This window comes from Eurytemora carolleeae, unplaced genomic scaffold (assembly GCF_000591075.1).
Source record: "Eurytemora carolleeae unplaced genomic scaffold, Eaff_2.0 scaffold32, whole genome shotgun sequence".
Lineage (NCBI taxonomy): Eukaryota > Metazoa > Arthropoda > Copepoda > Calanoida > Temoridae > Eurytemora > Eurytemora carolleeae.
The window spans coordinates 141838-158898 of NW_019396068.1; the positions used below are offsets into that span (position 1 = coordinate 141838).

General features: G+C 31.2%; 1 protein-coding gene across 1 annotated transcript; it reads right to left on the reverse strand.

Moving 5' to 3' along the window:
* Positions 1-476: 476 nt before the first annotated feature.
* On the reverse strand, positions 477-16255 carry LOC111711007 (uncharacterized). The gene is made up of 13 exons (XM_023485228.1): positions 16220-16255; positions 16078-16131; positions 14652-15359; positions 14081-14187; positions 13498-13542; positions 12859-13211; positions 12226-12343; positions 11465-11634; positions 7541-7615; positions 7270-7335; positions 2683-2686; positions 964-972; positions 477-499 (listed from the first exon to the last, which is right to left on the reverse strand). The coding sequence occupies exons 3-13, from the start codon at positions 15266-15268 to the stop codon at positions 477-479; spliced, it is 1587 nt and encodes a 528-aa protein (XP_023340996.1). The 5' UTR covers positions 15269-15359; positions 16078-16131; positions 16220-16255.
* Positions 16256-17061: the final 806 nt, after the last annotated feature.

Consider the following 17061-nt stretch of genomic DNA (forward strand, 5'->3'; position numbering starts at 1 on the left):
TATACTTTGAATTTTTATTCAAACCTTGTTCAATTATTATTGGGTCTATGTTCACAAACTTTCATAAATGTTTATCTATATCTGCATTAATATTTAAACCATAAATAATGAATATGAAATTTTATTTTTTATTGCTGGGCTCCTAGAAGTGAGTAAATGTTAAGAAGTGTTTATTTTTTGCTCTTAAAAATGATATTGATTAGAGTGTTATCACTAAGAAGTATTGGTTGCAGAGGCTAAACTATCATTTTATCAGGGGAGTGGTGGCTGATTTTTATTTTTCGAGGTTTTTTTGTGGGGGGGGACTGGTCTGGGTAGCCCCCTTCCCCCCGTGCATAAAAAATTTCAAAATATAAGAGCTTTCTTAGGGATTTAATGTAAAAAAACCTGAATTTTTTAGTTGTTGCATGCAGATTTGGATCTGTATTTAATGAAAATTGATTTTCGTATATCCTATGGCTTATTCTTGTGTTTTTTTAAAAATGTATACTTCCAACAGCTGAAATATGACCAATAGAGTCAATTCGCTGAACGTGTGTGCAAAGCCCAAAAGAAATACTAGTGTCTTATTTTCCACATTTTAATGGGGTATCTTTTTATATGTTTCTTAGCGTCACTGTATCATATTCACTATGTGTATAAAGTCCTCTATTATAGTCTTCAGCAATTTTTTGTTATAGATTCATTTGTCCTTTATCATTTATATTGTCACTTTATTGTTAGTTTGTGTAGTCTGTAGTAAGTATTTCCTGTAAGAACTTTCTTTCAATCTTTTGTCTGTCCATAATCTGTATTCTGTAGGGGGGGGGGGGTAAATTTTTGTAATGTGGCGCGCGAAGCGCACCGAATTTTTTTAACTCCCCTAGAATTTTTTTTACCCCCCCCCCTGGAAAAAATATCATGATGTATATTAAATTATTAGTTTTAGTTGGATTTGATTTGCATTTTCTACTCATTTCTGGCATTTACAAACTCCATCAATTAAAGGCAATTAATTTCCTACCTTTTAACTTTCACCTTGTTTTATATCCTTTATTATAGTCATTCATTTTAGATTAACTACAAAGATCTGTAAAATACTGAATTTATTTTAAGTAACATAAAAAAATAGTTTTACTATAAGAGGAAAAATCTTTAAAAAGTTACTCTGCATAACTTTGAAAAACATTGTCTTTGTTTATATTATAATATCTAATTTATTAAATTTTCTTGTCGTCAATGTACAAGGTATATATGTTAATTTCACTATATTAAGAGAAATGTCTTACTTTTTAAAGTTTAATTCTAAATAATCTTGATCTTTTAACATATTATCCCCCCCCACACCCCACGAATAGCTTTATACTTAATTTGACATATAGTGTTACTATGTTACTTTGTTAAAGTTGACTAAGATTATCTGCAAGAAGCGCCAAAATTTTTTTTACATTTTTCCTTTTAATAGTAATCATGAACATGGAGAATGGAGATCAAGATACTAAACGGGGATGTTTGTGTCCCCAAGATTCTAGGGGATGGGGATAATTACCCCTACCCAAAAGGGTTCTAGGTGGAGGGGGGTAAGTGACCCCAATAACCCTCCTTATTTTTACTTCTCTTATAGTATATATCCTTATTTTTTCTTGATGTTCTTCTATCACAATATGCAATTTCTTGGTCGTCAATTTTCTGTTTCCTTAAATTTCATGTTTTGGTAATACCCATAAGAATTAACATGTTTATAAATAGTTAGTTTGTCGATAGAGGATAAATAAGAACTAACATGTGTATAAATAGTTAGTTTGTCGAGAGAGGATAAATAAGAATTAACATGTGTATAAATAGTTAGTTTGTCGAGAGAGGATAAATGATTTTCTACAAATTTAAAAAGGGAAAATAGCAGGAAATTCTTTTAGAAATATTGCGCAAAGCGACAAAGAAAAATGTAGGGTTTTTTCTTAATTTGCAAAATTTATTAAAAAGTTGTCCACAATCAATATCATGANATTCCTAATTGGAATTTGAAATATTATATTTATAAAAAAATATTAGAGCATAACAAAACACAAAGTTTGGTTGAAGAGCATGTAGACGTATTATAAATTTTAAATATCCAAGGTTTACACCATCAGGTTGCAAACGTTCCATTCGTTATTTTTTATTTTTCATTCTTTGTTTTTTTATAAATGGTTATTTCTGTTTATTTGATTAAAATATAACGTTTTTTACAATTCGTTAACGGAATCATCCGTTAATTTAAAAAAAAATGCCGGTCCCTATATTTGATTGTATCCAATAAACAGCAAACTCAATGTGGTCCCAATTAATTATGGTAACTATACAAATGACCTCAGAGACGGTTTTCGTCGTTCAGAGTTCAAAAGTGTTGCCTAAAATAATTTAGTTTAATTTAACTTTTAGTTACATTGGCAAAATTTGTTATTGTTATTATCTTAAACAGTGCATTGTATAAAGGTTTGCATATATTTCAGTAACAAAAAGCTAAAATTATTCCCTGCAGCAGTGTTTATAATAGTTGAAACCCCGGTAATATATAAATCACTATGGGGAAAAATTCAAACCTTTTTAGTTCACACAGAACATTCCTCCAGTGAATTAAAAAACCCTCCAGTAGAACTTTACTCTTTGTAAGAACTCAAATCCTCGCCATTTTGAAATGCAATTTACTCCAGTGGAATAAACAACCCTCCGGTAGAACTTATATTTTGGTAAAAATTTAAAAGCTCTCCAGTAGAAATAATTTTCTCTCCACTGGATTTAGAACCCTCCGGTACTCTCCAGTAGTCTCCAATTATTATTGAAAACTTCAGTCTCTCTTTCAGAATTAGTTTTAACTTTTACGTCGTAAGCCTTTGAAATTTCAAACTATGAATTCTAAGTCTAAGTCTAAAAGGTATAAACCATTAGGTTGCAAAGACATAGGGATTAGAAAATTACCATTATGGCGAGTGTTTAGTACCTTTAAAATATTTAAGTTTCTAAAGAATATATTTTTTTGTATGTTTCTGCCATGCAATAGTCATTGATTGATTGAATAAATCGACGGGGTTATGAAAAAAAAAATGGTGTGATAAATATTATTACTTTTCATTTTTAAAGTTTTCAATCAGAGACTCGTAAACAGTGTATTCGTTTCTGGTTCGTAATAACATACTTGTAAACGTTCGAATACATATTTTTATTATAATTATTATTATTATTATTGTTGTTTCTATAACTTATTCCTTATGTTTAAAGGAATTGAGTTTTTGCCACAAACTCAGATTTTCTAATTCTTATAACTTAGCAACCCATTTTCCTAAACCTTTGATATTTCAAACTATTAATTCTGGTAGACCAAATAGTCTAAGTTTGAAATATCAAAGGTTTACACCATCAGGTTGCAAAGATATAGGGATTAGAAAGTTTAAGTTTGTTGCGAATCAATTCCTTTATAAACTGTTGCTCTGATCCAATGACATACTAATGGTTTTAATTAAATACAGCCAAAATATGCACACTCACAACCAAACAATTTGATCAGAATTTTGCCAACTACGCTTTTTGGATCTCTGTGATATATGTAAAAAGAAATTTCAAATATGAGATTCTGCAGTTGGGGATTCACGATCTTCTATTGTGCAGATATTGAGCAAAATTATTATGCAGACTTTTGTGCAAAAACCCCGTCTGGGCATGAATATCTATATTTGCATGCTGTCTATCGTGTGTGGTTATATCAAATAAACGTTTGAACCGAATGGAACAAAAACTATTCAAAAAAAGGAATTGAGATTTAGCCTCAAATTCAAATTTTCTAATCCCTATATCTTTGCAACCCGATGGTGTAAACCTTTGATTTCAAACTATGACTATTTGATCAAACAGAGTTCATATTTTGAAATATCTAAGATCTACGACATCGGGTTGCAAAGATATATAAGTTAGAAAATCAGAGTTTGTGGCAAAAACTCAATTCCTTTCTCACTCTATTACCAAAAGCAAAACCTTCCGCATGAAAATTCCTGTTTAAAAAAGGCAGTTTATCTTCTTGGGGGGGGGGGGGAGTGATTTGCGTATATTTCCAAAAAGTTGCTTATATACTTCATAAAGCAAGCTGCTAAAGGGTCATTTATAATAGTAAGTTTTTTGTATCTACTGCATAAAATTGCAAGTTGCACTGTTACACAGAATCCACAATAGAAAGTAAAACAAGAATATCTTTGTCATTTTGCGGAGGTTTCAAGGGTTCTGTTATGAATCGCGGGCATGCAATTCTATATTATATATTTAAATTAAGCTTTTAAGTAAATGTATAAATGAATAGGTTTCATTATAAGCCTGTAAGCCTATATAAAACCCGCGAATAGAATATGATTTTAGAATCTTGATAAGTTTATGCAGTAATTTAACACCACTATCACAATGTTATAGTAAGAACTTAGGCGGGTGCCAGACACCGGAAGAAAATGATCAAAGCTTCTAGAATTCTTATAATTTATCTTCAGTTCAATGCATATTTATGCATGCAGAAGCAAAGTGTTCTTCACTTTGATGCAGAAAAGGGTGAAGGGACGGAAAATTGAATTTAATCGGTTCACACGGTTCATTGTCTTCGCAGTTCAAGATTTTAAAGTGAAAATTTGAACGCCACTGGATGTATTGTAAAGCATGAAACACTGCAACCTAACTTTAGCGTTCAAAATTATAAAAAAAAACAAGAACGTATCTTAAGTAAAAGCAATTTAGTCTTTGCCACAAACTCTGATTTTCTAATCTCTATATATTTGCAACACAATTTCGTAGACCTTTAATATTTAAAACTATTAATTTTTTTAGTACGATAATCTAGGTAATACATAATCTGTTCTCAACTGTTATACTCTCAATATTAATTTGGCGCAAAGAGCTTTGTTATATAAAGAGTAGGCATTGGGATTTATACGCAAAACCAGACGCCTTAATTGGGTTCAATAAGAAGCCAAAGAATGTCGTCTTTTCTATAATTTAAAAAGATTTTAGGACTTTTTAGGACTTTCCATCACCAAAAACTTGCGTTTTTTTACATAATTTGCCGTTAGAAATGCATAACTTTATTTTATTTTTTAGATAACCTTTATCTTTAAACAAACTGCAATGTAATTGGTTAAAAAAAAAATTGGCTACTTAAAACCAAGGTTTTTTCGGGCTTTGCTCACGTTACTGGCCTAAAATTCTGCTTTATACTTTAACAAAACTATACTAAATGACATCTAACAAATTTTGTTTTAAAATGTGTGGTATTTTTCCTAAAAATGAGATGCGTAACAAAATCACAATTTTAGCTTTATTTTAAACAGGAGAGCATCCTATCCTATAACCGAGAAAAACAAATTTAGAAGTTTATAATTGCGTCGTTATTTTCCGCCAATTTTTAGCAATTACAATGATTAATTTATTTGATAACTAGAGTTTTAATGTTGATTGTTTGAATCTACTATTTCTTTTACTATTCTACCGTCTTTGATTTGACGTACCACATTTACATCTGTACGTTGGAGGAGTCAATACATTCTCAAAAATATATATATAGAATAGGTTTAATTACAAACCTGCTCCAAAATATATGTATATCGAATAGGTTTAATTACAAACCTGCTCCAAAATATATAATTTATAGAATAGGTTTAATTAAGTTTACTCGCACTTGGTCGATTTTACCGGGAAACTAAATTTTTGCTTTCAAGTCGACCCACTCAACTTTGAATCTTAAAACCAAACTAAGATCATTCCCGTGGTTCTCCCGAGTTCCCTAATTAAAATTTGATGCAAATCGTTCAAAGGGTTCCAGAGTTATGATCGGACAAACAAACAAGCAAAGATTACAACTTTATATACAGATGTATAAATATAAGATTCTGGTTAAGACAAAATCCAACATCCTTAAAAACCTAATTATCAAACCGCGGGAAATATTTTTCATTTTATTATTTTCCTACGGACAATTGTATCAATCAAAAAATGTTTTTGATACAAAATATGAATTCACAAGCGTGGATACATATGTCAGGAACCATTATATAAGGATACATTATATAAGGACACATTGTACTATACATTATGTACAAAGATAAATTATTTAAAGATACATTGTACTAGGATACATTATGTACTAGGATACATTATGTACAAGGATACATTATCTAAGGATACATTATTTAAAGATACATTATCTAAGGATACATTAATTCAGGATACATAATTAAAGGATACATTATGTAAGTGTACAATATTTGAGGATACATTGTGTAAAGACTAAAGATACATCTTGAAACATGTGTAAGATATATATATAGTTTTTTTTTCGGATTAATGTGTACACAGATATAAATTATGTACATAAGAACCTAATCAAAGCAGTAGGTGTGTACTGCATTAAACTGCAGTACATTAACCGACGAAATTGAGGCTTTTACTGGAGAGTGGTGGGTACATTATGTAATAATGACAAGTTTTGTAAGTTTATAGTTTTACCTTTCACACATAGTTCCTAGTTCCGCAAGACCCAGAGTATCACAATTCTCTCCTCTGCTAAACGGCTCCCGACAAATATTAACCCTATAATATAAAAGATAATAACGAAGCTAATGAAACTTAACGCTCCCTGCATTACAAGGATTACAACAAAGATCTGACATCAACAGGTTCGAAAATTTACCGGTATAGATAAATCTAAGAGTAATCTGATCTAATGAGAATTTGATCTAAGAGTAATCTGATCTAATGAGAATTTAATCTAAAAAACGTGGAAATTGATCTAAAATATTTTTTTAGATCTATGCCCGCATTTTTCTGAAAATTTTTGGAATTTGATTTCAAAAATTTGGAATCTGATCTAAAACATTTTTTTAAATTTGATTTTTCTTGTACATTTTAATGTTTGTTAAGTGAAGAATTTCACTTGTTTTCCCAAAATTTGATCTAAAATATGTGGAATTTGATCTAAAATATGTGGAATTGGATTTAAAATACGCAGAATTAAATCTAAAACATGTAGAATCTTATCTAAACTATTTTTTTTTTCAAAAAATATTTTTTTGGCCTCAAGGCCTCAAAACAATTTTAACCTTATTTCTTAAAATATGGAATTTGATGTAAAAAGTGTAAATATTTGATATATTTTAATAAATTGCTAATTTTGAAGATGAACAGTATGACATGTGTCCGGCAGTTCAGCTAAACAAACGAATGATGAACTACAGGCAAACTTTTTGTCCTAAAAATAAAAATAATAAAATGAAAAATTTGTACCTTTAGCATATTAGAAGCAGAAATTCTGTCTGATGATTTGTCGGTGGTTGCAAAGCTATCATTCTCCTAAAACATTGAATTTTTTAAAATTAACTTATTTTTATTTTAAATTGACTTTGATTGGATTGATGTTGGCTCAATAAAGGCTTGTTGATCTAGATATCTAATAAACCATCAGAATCAGAAGAGGAACTATGATTACTCAAATAAAGCTCGCTTTTTAAAATTTCTATATCTTTGCAACCTCATGTACCTGTTTACCCTGTGTTACCTTTAGTCTGAGTAGTTTAACGACTGCTATATGAACCCTGTTTCCTAAGGATGGATCCCGGTAAATCAGTGATACCTAAATTGTAAAAAGAATTGAGTCTTTGCCACAAACTCTGATTTTCTAATCGTTAAATCTTTGCAACACAATGTCGTAGACATTTGATATTTCAATCTATGAATTCTGTTATGATTAAAGTTTGAAATATGAAAGGTTATAAATATTGAGGGTTTAGAAAATCAGAGTTTGTTGCAAGAACTCAATTCCTTTAAAGAATTTTCACCTTGATTTAAAAAAGGTATTTTTCATTTTTCGTGTAAGTAAAATTATCAGTTTTTTGTATCTCTATAAATGTTCTAAAAATGCTTTGATTCTTAATAATTTTATTATTATTATTGTGTATTGTTAATCGTGTGAAGATTTTTAAGTATTATCAGCATCATTATTAATATCACATTATGATTATAGTATTATTATTTTTATTATGACCATTGTATGTAGATTGTAGAACATGCCGAGTATGCATTTAAAATCATGTTCTACGAATCAATCCCAACTTTGCAAAAATGTTTTCCAACCCCTCCTTCTCTTGATGCAGACACAGGATTATTTTCGAGGAGGGGGGGGGACTTTTTATCAAGATTTATTACTGATAATTAGTGATTACATACAGTCAATTAAACAAATATTCATTAAAAAAATAAATACTTGGTACGATATATCCTATTTAATTGTACTGTAATTATGGAAATATTTTAATATTTTGTTCCTTGTAAAGTTATTCCAAAATGAATTCATAATTTTTTAATCTATTTAATTTAAGTTTGAGCGTCCCGACTCCCGGGGCCCCAAGAATTCCAAAGTGGAAAGAATTGGGATACTGTAATACTATTAAAATAATTTTGTACAATTTTGTAATTATCTTTTAAAAAACTTTTTTTTTAAATAAAAAAAAAAGTTAAAAAATCTAATTTACCTTAATTTTCTTAATATGTTCTTTTTTATGCATAGAAAATAAGAATTTTGAATCTATATTTTAAAATTTATTATATATATATATATATATAAAAGGTTGGTTTTCTACCTTTAACGGTAAAATCGTAATTGACGACAAATGGCGGATGAACGGTGGGACTAAATTGACATGATATGAACGTTGGAGACCTAGCTTTGTCTGCAAAATAAATTTTCAGTCAACTTAAAATTCCCGTCGTTCTACCGAGTTCCCCAACAAACCTGGAGGCAAATAGGTCATGGGGTTTATGTGTATGATTGAGTTACTACCAAACAAACATAGATTACTACTTAATACGTATAAGTATATATATATATATATATATTAGATTGGGAACCCAGGTTTGCCTGGATTTTCGAGTCGGTTAACTGAACTTAAAATTTTCAAACCATGCTATAAATTGTATTATATATTGTACAAATTTTCCATATGTGCATCGTGCATAAGGTTGTTAAGCGTTTTGGTTCGTTTAAAAAAAAATTAATAAAACTTCGAAGATAATTCAACTGAATTCGGAAAAAGTTTTCTTTCATTGCAATATTAAAATCAACCTCTTGTGCAGTTGATTACGCTCTGCTGCAGTTAAACAATATATAAGGAAGATAATTGGTTTTATGCTCGTCATTTAGTCTGCATTCTTGGACAATGAAAGAATACATTTCGAGTTCTTCTGGGCTTAAAAATCAAAGATTATGGGCACATGCAATCTGAGTGCGCGTGCGACTCCATGAATGCCGCGTCAAGGTTTCAATTGTCCGGTTTAAAAAGTGCCGTAAGTAGTTAGGCCGAGTTGAAAGCTGAAGGTGTAAAATTTACATATTTGCTCAAATATGTTTTTAGCACAATATGCTAATTTGGGATTTTAAACTCGATTTCAAATATATCCCTGCAAATATGTTTTATTGAAGTAAATGTTACTGCTCAACTTTTTGCAAACGAAAATTGTTAAGTTTTGACTTTTGAACAAATTAGTGAATATGATGAATGAATTGATATTTGAATAGATGAATGAAGAAGTAGATAGAAGGGTGAATAGATGTAGATGAATAGATGAATTAAGATATTTCAAAGATAAAGATGAATTTATTTGATGGATTTATTACATCAAACGCAAATAATTGAAAGTGAAAAATATAATTGGGTGAAGGCTAAAACGTATATTTATATATTATTATATTCAATAAAAATAATATATATTTCACATAAATAGTAAATACTAATATCAATTTATACTTGAACTTGTTATTGGTGAATTTATTGCGGTGCAATATCTACAGTGTTGAAATATTTATTTATAAATGCAAAATGTGAAGTATAAACTATGATTTATTGCGGTGCAATATCTACAGTGTTGAAATATTTATTTATAAATGCAAAATGTGAAGTATAAACTGCGCTCGGGATTTTACAGTAGTACTGGGTGTCCCAAAAAACGTTGCATTAGCGGCATTGGGTGCTGAGGGAACAATTTTCGCTAAATTTTAACAATCATGGCATCATTGGAAAACTCTATATTTCAGTTATTTCTATTCCTAATGCTCCTACTGAAAAGTGTTTTGTTGGGACAGCCTATATATGATTATATTATTATTATATAGTTAACAAGTATATGATTATACTAAAGTACACTTAAATACAGTAGTTAACAAGTATATCATTATACTGTAGTTAACTTAAATACCGTAGTTAACAAGTTTATGATTATTTATACTACAGTACACTTAAATACAGTAGTTAACAAGTATATGATTATACTAAAGTACACTTAAATACAGTAGTAAACAAGTATATGATTATACTAAAGTACACTTAAATACAGTAGTTAACAAGTATATCATTATACTGTAGTTAACTTAAATACAGTAGTTAACAAGTATATCATTATACTGTAGTTAACTTAAATAAAGTAGTTAACAAGTATATGATTATTTATACTACAGTACACTTAAATACAGTAGTTAACAAGTATATGATTTTACTACAGTTAACTTAAATACAGTGGTTAACTGTATTTGATTTTACTGTAGTTAACTTAAATACAGTAGTTAACAAGTATATGATTATTGCAGTAAACGTCAATGCATCGTAAATATCTCTAAAATTATCTAAACTGTGGAGATCTGCAGACATGAAGCCAGACTCAGGGAATCTCTGTACTTTAACATATATTTACACTAAAACTAAACAGAATCCATATCTGGGTCACTAGGTAGCTTACAAGGAAACTAAAACTGGGGAAAATAGCGCAAAAAATCTGATTATAAAAGGATTTTTGACCTATTTCAAAACCTTTGATTTTACAAGAATTTTCTTAGTGACAATCTCAGTTTTGAGAAATGTCTGTAAGAGAAGAAAATACTAGATTTAAGTGCAATGTAAGCTCTTATATTTAATTGTTAGAGTGAGACCACGTTACAACTACAGGGTGTCCCACGAAACATGACAGTAGCAAGACGAATTGAAAATTATCTTTGAAATAATTTGTGGCATTAATTTCAGATTTCGACAATTTTGGTTTTATTTATTAGAACTGAAATCTCAATATCTCCGGTAATATTGACAACACAAAAAAGGCACACCACATTTTGGAAATCCCAGGACTAGGAGAAGTTTTTGTTTATTGTTTCAAGAATGGTTGACGACTGAATCCCACAAATAAATTCCAAGTTCTGAGACTTCCATTAAGTCGTCTTGCTACTGTCATTTTTCCTATTCTTTTTCCCAAATCATCAAGTATCTTCGATTATAAGATATATGTTAGACCAAATTCAACCCTCACATTTTAAGACTTTTAAAGTCTCATCCTTTTTATGGAACCCTCTATTACTTTAAACACGCTAAAAAGGTTCTAAATGCACCAAATACTTCAAACAGTTACGGTGCTATAAGCGTGTAAAGCTATCTATACTTACAATATGCATGAGAGTAAGAACGTAGTGTCGGACTCCAGTCCCATGATACTTAATCATTGGTCCATCCACCACAACAAGTACTTCTACCCAGGTTTCCTCGGCTCCAGGAGGCCAGATCTTCTTAGCTGCAGCCGGCCAACTTTTAGCTGATCGCCGCGGTCGGTCAGATTCTAAATTATTTAAAGAGATCGCAAATAAACATAAATACAGTGACAACCAGAAAACTCTGGAAAAGGAATGACTTATGTATTACAATGAACATGAGACATAGCAATTATGTAGTGTCAACAGACCCTTTTCACTTAATAAGTGATTAAATAAGTTACTAGTAAAACTCTTAAGTATTGGTATAATGTCGTAATCCTATTCCACAGTTTTCTGGTTCTCACTGTAAAAAAGCATAACTCTAGATATTTCGACAACATGTTTTTTCCTTTATTTAAAGGGTCCCCCCTCATATCAGATCTAGAGGAAACTGTTTTCTGACGCAAGTTTTCCAGCCGAAAACTGTGATAGATTTTGTAATGTGGAGAGTTAAAAGGTTAAGCTGGAAGGTAAGGTTGGGTGGGTGGTGGACGGAGCTATAGCTATAAATGAGGATTCGATTTAAAACTGCAAAAAACGCGCGTGGAGTAAAGCTACTAAATATTTTCTTTAAAAACTTGTCGATAATTAGTTCGGATACTCAGTAGGTCGGTTTCCTCTAGGTCAGTTTCCATAGCATCCTTCCCGCTTTCCATAATATCAATGTCCAAACCTACCTTCGACTATGCTCGGTGATACAGGATGACTCAACCTCTCCAGGGTGTGACCTGTCGAGTTCAATTCTCTACTTGGAGATATGAAAAAACTCTCGTCTTCAACTCGAAAATGTCCAGTCTGAAATACATGAATAGTATGTTAACAAATTGAAAAGGAGAGAAATATTTCTTTGATTTATAATTTAAAGAGAAAAATGGCGGGGGGGGGGACACATCCATAATAAGGGATATCTAGTTGTTGTCGCTTAGAAACAAGATTCTGACGATGAACAGATAGACAAGGTATAACCCACGAATCAAAATCGATAATGCAGAAAACTCTTTATTTCCTAAAAAAAATAACGAAATGAATAATGATAAATAATTATTACAGGGTTTACAAATTTATAATGAAAAGATTCATTTTTGTTTAACTTTGAAATGGTTCACAATTGATAAACGTTTTAACTCCGTCATCGGAGAACAAGGAAGAAAGGCGGGCTGAAGGTGGGTTCATCTCGAGGCTTTCTTATTATTCTTATTATTTGGTATCTTTTGCTATTCAGAAGGTTTATTTAAATTGTCGTTTCATATGATTTCCAGTGGAGAATTTATAAATATATGAATATAAATAAGTAAATGACAACAACTCACCATTCCATGGCAAAGATTAACCGCAACTATTGAGTTTGGTGCACCACGAATCCGTCCAGAGTAAAAGCAGGACGGGGTTTCAAATGCGGAAACATTCCCTTGCAAAGTATTTTTCGTCCTATCCGTCCAGATAACCTCATCTACCCTTGGTGGAAGATAAAGAACATCAGGTTTCAGGATAACGTGGAATATTCTCCGGAACCCGGTGATCAGGAACCTGTTTGGACCAGAGATTGTTGAACTAGCTCCGGTGTACAGTGTTGAGGGGATACCCGGAGAAGAGGAGAGACGGAAAACTTGAACCATGTCACATCTCTCACTACCCTCCCAACAATCAGTGGTAGAAAAGAAGTCTGAAAGAATGAAGAACAGGACGTTAGAAAAGGGTCGGACAGTTTTTGTATAAGTGCGGAAAATAAAAAGTGGCGGATGAAAAATTAATGGCGGGAAAAAAACAATTTTCTGGAATTAGAAATGGCCAGGATTGTCGTAAACAAACAATTGTCCAGAAGATAAAATGTGGAAAACATCTTATTACATCTACAAAACATGAAAGATGAGGATTCAGGAAAAGCAAATATTTAAAGAAAAGCAAAAAGAATAAAATAATTGAAAATTGAAAAATACATAAAAAATTACCATTGGCAAGATGATTTGGCATGATGGATTTAGTGGTTTGATATTCTAAATTAACAGAGAAATTATTGTTTAATTTTACTAAAAACAACAGAAAAGACAAAATATAACCATTCATTTAATGCAATTCGCAATTCGCTATAACTTAAAGTTATCATCGAATAAAACATTTAAATGTTTAAATCTGAATATTTTTTATCATTTTTAATTTCTCCGAACTGGTCTAAATTCTAAAATTTTATCTATTTATTTAATTGCTATACTGACTCAAGATCTAGTTTGTAAATTGACTATTTCAATTAAGCTTGAAGTGCAATGTGAACTGCACTAAATTCACGGCTATTTAAACACTAATTTCCCAATAAAAATGGGAATTCAAATACGAGATTTAAATGACTTTTGGAACGCGGCATTAAATGCTCAATTTCTTAAAAAGTTTTGACATGTTAAATGTTTATGACAGACGCCATGATTTCAAAGGGTATTCTTTTCTTGATTATCAAAAAAGATCTCATACAAAAAGGTGATATCTAAAAAATTGGTTTTTTTTTCTATAGAAAAGTTTTTTTTTGAAGAATTTCTGTCCCTAACGAATTAGACTTAAACTCTGCAGCTCCGACTGGAACCAGGCCAGACAAGAGAACCCGTACCAAGCAGAGAACCCGGAGAAATGTTTTCCGTCCTCCTCGGGAACTATAGATTAGATTAAACATATTATTTTATTTTTACAATTCAAATAGTTATTTTCATTTTAAGTTAATAAATATTAATTTTATTAATAGTTTATAGGGGTGTATCCAGGAATTTTTACGGGAAGGGTCTTAACCTTATTTGATATTCCTCCTGGAAATCATATTTGCCACTTCTCAATGAGGGGGGGGGGTACCCTTAAAAACTTTGTCTGATCAATAATGTGGAAGAAATCGCTTAAGTGTTTAATTCTGACATTTTTCTCTTTCGTTTATGAAGCAGAAATAAGCAAGTTACTATGTTAAGAAACCACAATTTTCAATAGAATACGATGGATATCTAATATTGATCTGAATAAGATTTAATAGGGACCGTTGTGAATAGGACGTGCCACACTATAAATGGAGGGTAACTTTAAATTACGTCTACAGCCCTATTAAGGGGCCAGAGTGAGACCACGTAATTACCTGATATGACTAGATTGAGAAGATAATGTTAAATATTGTCCTAGCTGACTCAATACTAAACCAAACCTACTGGACACATCGTCTCTCTTTAAACAAGGTTTGAAATACGTGTCTTCTCCATGTCTATCTACGCACCCGGAAACTGAAGAAAGTTGTGGTTTCGGATAATCCGGAAATGAATCCGGACCCGGAGATAAAAACTCCGATCCCTGATTCGAAACTGATTCTTGAGAGAATTCCGGTTGGAAAGAAGGCCCCGGCTCCAAAGGTAAACAAGTATTATTAACTAATTGTTCTAACAATGCATTTTCACTGCATCTCTGGAAATTATAAAGGTCTGTGATTGGATCCATAGAATGGGATGATCCTGCATTTTTCTCCGGGTTCAATCCTGCTGTTTCGTCCTGTAGTATTGTATCTAGGGTCGGAGCTAGGTTTGGTGACAAGGTTCTATTCTTGTTCCAAACAGAACTCTCATTCAATGATGAAATTGATTCATCTAAGCGTGATGTATCCCTTCCACGAAATGAATCTTGTTCTTTAATCCAATCCAGTGAACTAAAAATGTCTTTCTCAGAGTTTGTGTCACTCAACAACCGTCTTTTAACCGGGAACATTCTAATCTACACAGAATAAGGATCAGGGTTGGATTTTCTCCGGGTTCAGGTTAAGATAGGACTCATCATTATTCAGATCGTAAGCCCCAATCTAAAATTAAAGATTTGCTTTCACCTGGAGATAAAATGCTGTTCAGGTCAGCTCTAACTACAGCTGTGTTGAAATTATCAATGATTATTATTATATTCCAAAATTTAAACGAAAAAAAACCTTCATGCCATCTTTTGTCCCTTCTATCTATTTTATGTTTGACGAAAATTGTGTTCAACTTAAAAAAATAATGCTTAGCTAATATTAGTTTTATCGCAATCTTAATAAATATCTTCATAGGAGTTATGATATAGCTATAATGAAAAAAGTATATGTCATTCTGGCCATTTCTTTAGGGAAAGGAATTGAGTCTTTGCAACAAACTCTGATTGTTAATCCCTATATCTTCACAACCCAATATAGTAGACCTTAGATATTTCAAACTATGAATTCTGTTGGATCAAAGAATCTAAGTTTGAAATATAAAAAGTTTACGCCCAAAGATTGCAAAGATAGGGATTAGAACTCTTTTGAGTCTGTGGCAAAAACTCAATTCCTTTATGAGCGTTTATTAAGACGTGTTTGGGTTATCAATTAAAAAATTTGGACAACATTGTATGTATTTTCAAATGAGTAAATAATTCCTTTAAGTTTTCACAAAATGTTTTAAAATCGAAAATTTGTCAAAGTCGTTTATTCTGCAGGAGGCATGTATCATGATAGATCAGAAGCGAGGTTGATAAACGACCTAATTTTTTAAGTAAAGAATATGAATTACCTACAGGTTCAGTACTCCAGGTATTACCAACAGGTTCAGTACTCCAGGTATACCCTAATATCAAGTAAAGAATATAAATTACCTACAGGTTCAATACTACTCCTAAAGGTATACCCTGATATTAAGTTAGAATATACATTACCTACAGGTTCAGTACTCAAGGTATACCCTGATATCAAGCAAAGAATATAAATTACCAACAGGTTCAGTACTCCAGGTATACCCTGATATCAAGCAAAGAATATAAATTACCTACAGGTTCAGTACTCCAGGTATACCCTGATATCAGGTCTTGGAGCCTCAACTTGAAAGACTCTCTTTATCATCTTTGTTGTTATGAATATCGAGTCTTGGTTTTATAGAGAGAAATTCTCCTTTTCACCCTCATCCCTCATTATTAACTCTGGAAAGAAAAAAATATGTTATTTATAACTAACTCAGTTAACTACAGGGTTACCCACAAAGGATGAGATTGTAAAGACGACCTGAAACTCTTAAAATATGACGATCTCAAGGTTAAATTAAAACAATATTATCATGAATATAGGAAACAAGACAGTACAGTTATCTCTGAAGTTTCATCCATTGTGGGTAACCCTGTATAGAGTATGCTTTCAAGAAAAATTTCAATTACAGGGTTACTCACTAAGAACAAGACTTACTCTATCGTCAACATTAAAAAATGAAACTAAAGTTTCCATGTCTTATTTTAATTTATATATAAATAAAACCTTTAATGTTTGAATTTCGAAATTTGTTGATTGTATGAACTTGTAAACAAAGATATTGTGTTGTTGTTTGAATTTGTAGCATTTTGAGTTCCAACATTGGCCGGGCAATAATACAATTTAACATAAATAGCACAAGTTAAACATGGCATAATTTCTTCTGTGTCCGATTAACAACAGTACCTTTAAGCCTGTATCTTAATAACAGTAGGAAAGATATTATCGTTGACTGGAAGACAAAGACTAAATTATAATT